This window comes from Frankliniella occidentalis, unplaced genomic scaffold (assembly GCF_000697945.3).
Source record: "Frankliniella occidentalis isolate FOCC.00 unplaced genomic scaffold, Focc_3.1 Scaffold68, whole genome shotgun sequence".
NCBI classification, from domain to species: domain Eukaryota; kingdom Metazoa; phylum Arthropoda; class Insecta; order Thysanoptera; family Thripidae; genus Frankliniella; species Frankliniella occidentalis.
The window spans coordinates 923,886-931,053 of NW_026267198.1; the positions used below are offsets into that span (position 1 = coordinate 923,886).

The following is a 7,168-nucleotide window of genomic DNA, read 5'->3' on the forward strand; positions in this document are numbered from 1 at the left end:
CCCCGGTAGGGCCAGCCCCGCTGAATGGAGTTTCCACGCCTGTCTGGACCTTCCACCCACGCCCCTCTCAACACGTGTCCTGGGGAGATTGGCAGAAACTTCCCCTTGCCCGAGGACAGCCCCGGGTGAATGGGCTTCCCTTCTCTTGGCCCGCCCCGGCATGGAGAGTCCGGGTGAATGGGTCTACCCCGCGCGATGGGAGGACCCCGTGATCCTCGGTTGGGTATCCCGTCAGCAGCGACCGTCACCGTCATTGGGTATCCACAGGACCGTCCATTGCTCCGTTGACCTCAAATAGTTTGAAAAGATGGGAGGGGGAGGGTGGGTAGATTTTAAGCTTTCATTTTTGTGAATAATTGTTAACCTTGTGTAAATAAATTGTATTTTCAATTGACTTTGATATCCTCTTGACCACCATCATTCCTTATGGTCTTCAATTATAAATAATAAATAAACATTGAGTTTGATCGTAGAAAGAAATTAAAAGAGAAACACTTTGACGTACCATAGCTAAAAATTCTTTTTTCAAAAACACACTTGCTTTTAAAACGATAGCAGATATGAAAAACGCTTGTTTCATATGGAATCAGACTTATTCACAATTTTCTCATACTTGAAGAAAGTTTATTTTTGGTGTGTGATAGTTTTTGTTTGATGTCAAAGACTAAAATAGTAGAAATGGTGTACTCAGCACCGAATCAGTTTTATTCTTTAGTTTTGAAAAAAGAAGTAAATGAAATAGTTGTGTCATGTTAAAAATGTTTTAAAGTAGAAAAGTAAAGAGAAAAATCATCTCGAAGTTTGAAACGTTAGTGAGTGAGCAATGGTAGAAATAAAATCATAGCATTTCTCGTGTCGAAAAGCAGAAAGGTGGAGTGAGCAATCATCTCAAAGTTTGAAACGATAGTGAGTGAGTAAAATCAAATCAAAGCATTTCTCGTGTCGAAAAGCAGAAAACGATAAGAGATGAATCACATCAGTTGTGTCTTTTCTTTCCAATAGATAAAGTTTCAAAAGAGATTCTTTTTAAAAACCAAAAGATGTTGAGTTGTTTCAAAAAGTTTAATTTCAAAAGAGAGCAACGCTCCAGTCAGCTCGTAAAGAATTATGTGTTCTTGTAATGTGAGTATTAAGATACTTGAGGTTTAGCGTTTCATTTTCGATAAAAGGAAGTGTGAGGAATGAGGACAAAAAGTTGTTTAAAATTAATACATCATTTTATTTAGAAATATTTTACAAATATGTACACATGAAAAACACTGGAGGGAAAAATCACAAGTATAGCGATTTCAGTTTATCTAGAACACAACAAAATGCAAACTTCCGATGGTAGTCAATAAAATCGTGCTTGAAATCACACGGGTCAAAAATCTTTTCAATTCTCATCAACTCCAACCGAGGGGGTTTTATCTCGGCATTTTCGTGTACAGACTACTCCGTATTACGCGTATTACGCTCATTACAAGGTATTACCGGGTATTACAGAGTATTACCAGGTATTACAGGGTATTACCAGGTATTACAAGGTATTACAGGGTATTACAGGGTATTACAGGGTATTACAAGGTATTACCGGGCATTACAAGCCGAGAAAGTCCACACTATTCTAACACTCCCCGCAACAAATAACGTAGGAGTACGTGCAGCAACCCGTACTGGCTGAGCGTTAGTTGTTAGTGAGCAACAATTCTCACGCAGATACGTATAGATGGAAGGCCAGGGCAGCGGGAGGGAAAACGTACGGGTGAGGGGAGGGAGGGATGAGAAGGCGTGGGGGCTGGGGGGTGAGAGGGTGGGGGGGGGGGCACTGGGATATTTGAAAATGACCAAAAGTAAAAATGACACTCAAAATCGAAGTAGTAAAGTAATTCGCATATATTCCATTCTGTATTTTTCATTTTTAATGTTACCAGTTAGAAAGTTTGTTCCTAGTTGTTCCGTTGTCATTTTTTGTTCGTTGTCTCCAGTAATTAGAAGTGGGAGTGTGATGACTTTTGACCCCGACAAATGAATGCTGTTAGCAGATTTAACTTACGGTGTATTGAACAATTGTAGAACAAACAAATATAGGATAACGCTGGGTAAGGCAAACCCTTGTAACAATCAGATGGAGAAATTTATTCAATCAATACCCTCACTTGCCTCTGGTTAAAGTTAAATTATATCAAGTAATATTCATTTTAATGTGTTAAAACTTCGCCCAGACTGAAAATTTGATCTGTCATTCTTTCATTCATTTTCATCTGATCTCTGCGAGGAGTTTTAATAATCACGAGTCATTGTAGTTTGTTAATTGAAAGTTCTGTAATACATCTTATCATAGAATGTAATTTAAATTCTTTCACAATTTCATTTCAGTATCGTTATAAATATTATGGCTTTAGACAAATCTAGTCAATGTAAGAGAATCATACATCTCGTTCTGATTTTGACCGGCTTACCCTACATTAAGTTGCGACTGTGGCTCTAATATTGTTCGGTCCCTTGCAAGTATATTGCTTTTAAGAAAATAAGTTAAGAGTTTAATTAACCTTTTAAGATGTCTTTTTGTAAGATTAAATTACTCGACTCCAACTGACCCTGCACAAAAGTAGAATCATCGGATTTATACAATGCGTCCCACAACAAGGGAAAATCAGTTTTAACTTTATCAAACGGCAGGTTCTTCTCTTTTAGAATCTCAGCAGCTGAGAGCACAAGTTGATCGTAATACATGATCATGTAAGGATAGCCTTCCTTCAGCTTATTCACTTTAGAAATGATGTTATCTTTCAAACGCAAAAAAGAATTGAAAGTTTGAGTAACTAAACAGATATTTTGTTCACTGAAATCAACTCTCTCCATTTTCAGGACGAATCTATCATTAGACATTTTCAAACAAGAAAGCTTTAAACCAAGAATAGTAGTAAAATCCCCCTCACATTTTTTGTTAAGCATTTTTACGACCCCTCTCTGCACTTTAGGAGACATCAAAGTAACAAGCTCACGATATGTCAACCGAACAAGTTCAGTTGACTTCTCCCCACGTATGTGAAAAATTACATTTTTGGAGAGAACATCGTACCCCAGCCAAAGCTTTTTACTTCCAGACGCCGTGAGATTTACTGCTTTCATACATACTTCAAGGGGATGAAATCCCAATCCACCGGTGGGGTTTTCCTCGACGTCCATGGCTGCGTCCTGCTCCGTGGCGTCGTCCATGGCGACGTCATCGAAACCTTGTACCGACGAGCTGATGTTGGCCTGTGGTCGCGGGTCACGTGCCGGCGAGGTCATCAGAACGGCCCGGTCAGGGCCCTTCTCAGGCGTGGCCTGAGCCATGGGGACGAACGACTGCATTGGGTCGAGCTGGAGCAGGTGCGAGGTCGTCTTGCACGACCCCGTGATGATGGGGTCGTCAGCCGCGACGACCACGGGCTGGGGCGCTGGCGGCTCGTGGAAGGCAAGCATCTCCTCCAGGATGAAGATGTTCGGCAGGTCGTCCTGGGCAGCCATCTCCTCGACCCCCATCTCCTTCAAGACGGCCTCCACCTCGTTTGGGTCCTCCAGGAAGGACGGCCTGGGAGAAACGGCGGCGGCCAGGGCCTCGACGGCGGCCGCGGCGTCCACGACGTCGAGAGGTCTCTTGCTGGGGCGCGCCGGGGCGGTGCGTGGCTCGTCGCGAGCGCCGCGCGTCCTCTTTGTATTCCCTTCTCCCACCTCGCGGCCCAGCGGCCCGCCGGGCGCATCCTCCCGCGCCGCCCCGCACCACCCCCGCACCTGTCCAGCCAGCCCTTGGGTAGGACGAGTGCCGCTAGGTGGCGCTGGAGGGCTCCCGCACCCTCCCCCGCACCACCCCCACCCCTCACTTACGCCCTCGACCTGGTTCAGCTAGGTGTCGCTGGAGGGGCTCCTTTACCCCCACATCGCACGGCCGAATGGACGCCTAGGGTTGTGGAGTCAGGTGTCGTACAGTGGCGCGAGTGAGCCAACCCCCACCCCATTGCACGGCCTCGGGGAGCAACGCCCCCGTCGACGTGGCCCTCGCGCGCGCGTCAGTTGAGTTCGGGTGGTTGCCCAGTATGGAGGAGCTCCGAGACATTATCGCGAATTGGCAAAACGGGTTATATTTACCCGAACAGTGGAAGGCCGAATTGTACGTTCATGTCGTGCGTCTTTTGGAGGAGACGATCCCCCCTGACGAGACTATACTCGAAATTTTGGACAGTACTTATGGTGCATTTGTGGCTCAACTGATCTTTCGTAACGAGCTTGATCCTGACGCTCACAAACGCCAGTGTCGGCTGAGGCAAAAGGTTGTCGCTTCGCTCGCCGGTTGGGGGGATGCATCCATCGGTGAAGCAGTGAATGAGCCGTGGGGTGCGCCGAGCCATCAAGTCGGGGGTGGAAGGACCCCTTGCGCTGCTGCGCCGCCGACCGGAGTCCATGAGGGGGCACCTGCCAGCGTGGCGAGCACCGCGCCGCCGACGCCGCCGTCCACGTCACGAGGAGGGCCCTCGAGCACCACGCCGACGACGCGATCCGGGAGGAACCGTCTTGCGCCTCAAGATCCTCCTGAGGTAGAGCAAGGTGATAGTGACCCTGTGATCGAGCTTCTGGAGTCCAAAGAGAGGTATCTCGGTCAGTTCAAGACGACTTTCCGTCAAGAAACGTTCCACATAAAGGACCTGCAAAAGAAGTTACTCGATAACGATTTGTACATGGAGACTCTATTTGATGATTTGATAAAAAGACAGTGTGAATTAGTGAATGCAGTAGAAAAAGATAGATGTATTTTTGAAGTGCGAGGTGATGACGAGACGAATGCTATTTGGTTTCATCTCAGACCTGTTGGCCAGTTGAATGGTAGAGTTGTGTTAGATAAATTATGTAAAACCTTAAATAGTAATCAAAGCTTTTGTGCTGGTGTTCTTCACCTAAATTTCATTCATGTACCATCAGTCAGAGGCAGTGGTCGTGACACCCGTCATCACGAAACAAAAGAGAGTTGGATTGAAAGATATTGTAAGACAGGGAGTATTTACGACCCTAAAAATGAAAATGACAATATGTGTTTTGCAAGATGTATAGCATTTTTACAATTGTATAATTCTGCTAAAAACAGGTGGGCAGCATGTCGGTTGAGAAAACCTAATAGTTCAGATGTTTACAATTTAGCATTAAAACTATGTAAAAGTGCTAATGTTAGTCCGAATCAAGAATGTGGATATGATGAAATAGTAAAGTTTCAACTTATTTTAAGAGAAAGATTGGTTGTTTTTCTTGATAAAGAATGTAAAGAATTTATATTTTGTGGTTCTCAATTCAATGATAATGGTGATGAAAGGAATGTATTATTCATCTTACAAGATAGAAACCATTTTTATGGAGTTGTCAGGATAAAAGCTGTATTGAATGCTACTTATTTTTGTTTAAGTTGTCTGAAGGGAGGTAAAGGTCAGAAATATAATCACAGATGTGATTTGTCTTGCAAGAGATGTGATGGTGGGACACTACATACTGAAACGCCATTAAAAGTTTGTGGAGCTTGCAAAAGATATTTCGCAGGTGATGCTTGTTTTCAAGAACATCTCAAAATAAGGGGTTCTGGTAAAAGTACTTGTGACATAAAAAAGTATTGTACTACTTACCGCTGCTTACCTCCTAGCGAATCTATCAAGGCCTCGCTGGATTGCAGCCGCTTCTTCAGCTGGGCATTTTCCTCCCTCAGTTGTTCAATATATCCTATCAGTGCAGCTTTGGACATATTTTCAAAAGAGGGTGGAGCATCCGGAGTAAACAACGCCTCGGTTTTGGAGTGAACCTATCAATGCAATGCAATAGTTCTCGGTAAATAGGTGCTTAATTTGGAAATGCATTTTATTTTGGATCAACATTAATTGACTTACCTCAACCGTTTTGATGCCCGTACTGCCAACAATAATATCCTCAAACCTCCTGCTTGTAGGAGGTAAGCCCTGCTTAGTCAACTTCTTTTTGGGGGCTGTCTTACTATCACTGTCAGTCGTGCCTGAATGTTTCCTTTTCGCGGAAGGCTTACTTGTCTAGCAATGTAAAATTACAGAACAGCAGCGATAAGTAGAGCAGAAGGAAGAAGAGTACATCGAAGAACATAAAGCACTATGTTGTCTCTCACCCGCAAATCTGTGTTCGATTGTACCATGTCGCTGCCTAGTTTTTTTCTGCAGAAATCTCGTCTCCCTGCCTTGTCCATGAACTGCACCACTTTGCCGTCAGTGTTGTTAGCAGCCTTCTTCAAAGCAAGCATTGGTACGCGACCTGCAAACAATTTAGTAATATTAGCACGATATTTGCTATGGTTTTTCTGGTTAACAGTCACCTTTGTTACTTACCACCAACTTCGTGCACGAACACATTTGTTGAGTACCACTGTGATGGTGCCTCCCAGTCCTTCCTTTTGTTCTTTAATTCTTTCCTTTCAGGTGCATCTGCTCTCTGGGACTCTTCTGGCCACCAAATATTTACGTCTTTATTTTTTAATTGGGTTACATCTAAGACTGGCTCACGAAGCCAAGCCTGGTAGGCGACGCCATTACAAACACGGCCGTCCTCGGTGGGATCTGAGTGTTTGACCAGCATGCACGCATCATGATCAACTTCAAAGAAACTCGCGGTCTCGCGGGGCCTGGGCTTCGACTTATTGGACATGGTGGTGGGGATAATCAGCCGCCAGGTGAGCCACACGTGAGGGACGTGGGCGCGAATCACGATCAAGATAAAACCACAACAGCGCTGCGCGAGAACACGGGACGAGGTGGGCAGGTAAGAGGAGCTGAGCAGGTCGGAACAGGTCTGTGTGACTCAGTCAGGTGGTTCGGGGGTGCCACCACCACACTGATAACGAGCCCTACCTGCATCTTGTGGCATTTGGTCGAAGTACGAACTAAATAATCAAATAAATTTATGGATCATTCTTTTAAAAGTACAAGGGTAATTTGTTGGCTGAGCGATTAGCGAAGCCCATTACTCCACTGACCGGAAAAGTTTCATTCTGTTTGTCTGTTTGTTGGTTTGTTTGTTTGTCTGTCTGTCTGTCCGCACGATAACTCGAGAAAGAATTGAGATAGCGACCTGGGATTTTCAGGGTCGTTTTGTATCATAAAAAGACAGATCGAGTTCGAAGATGAGCATTCTAGCTCAAAAATTG

General features: G+C 44.7%; 2 protein-coding genes across 3 annotated transcripts in view; one reads left to right on the plus strand and one right to left on the minus strand.

The window, feature by feature from the left end:
• Positions 1 to 3,841: 3,841 nt before the first annotated feature.
• Positions 3,842 to 6,676, minus strand: LOC113213075 (uncharacterized). 2 transcript variants are annotated; one of them, XM_052268382.1, is made up of 5 exons: positions 6,354 to 6,676; positions 6,137 to 6,279; positions 5,889 to 6,044; positions 5,641 to 5,803; positions 3,842 to 4,667 (listed from the first exon to the last, which is right to left on the minus strand). In XM_052268382.1, exons 1-5 carry the CDS (start codon positions 6,667 to 6,669, stop codon positions 4,627 to 4,629), a joined length of 819 nt encoding a protein of 272 aa, XP_052124342.1. In that variant the 5' UTR covers positions 6,670 to 6,676; the 3' UTR covers positions 3,842 to 4,626. The 2 variants fall into 2 exon arrangements, with proteins under 2 accessions (XP_052124342.1, XP_026287800.1); XM_026432015.2 differs by having other exon boundaries at positions 5,631 to 5,803.
• Positions 6,661 to 7,168, plus strand: part of LOC113213077 (uncharacterized) — a 2,868-nt gene continuing 2,360 nt past the window's right edge. Inside the window, exon 1 of the mRNA XM_026432016.2 lies at positions 6,661 to 6,783. The gene's annotated coding sequence lies outside the window, so the exon portion shown is untranslated. The remainder of the gene's footprint in view (positions 6,784 to 7,168) is intronic.

Bases quoted from the DNA above. Each gene is read 5' to 3' on its own strand.
- LOC113213075 (XM_052268382.1), bottom strand. From the start codon at position 6,669: ATGTCCAATAAGTCGAAGCCCAGGCCCCGCGAGACCGCGAGTTTCTTT. The intron at 6,280-6,353 runs GTAAGTAACAAA...AATTGTTTGCAG, and splicing joins GTTCGTGCACGAAGTTGGTG to GTCGCGTACCAATGCTTGCT. The intron at 4,668-5,640 runs GTAAGCAGCGGT...CTTCTTTTGCAG, and splicing joins CTTGATAGATTCGCTAGGAG to GTCCTTTATGTGGAACGTTT.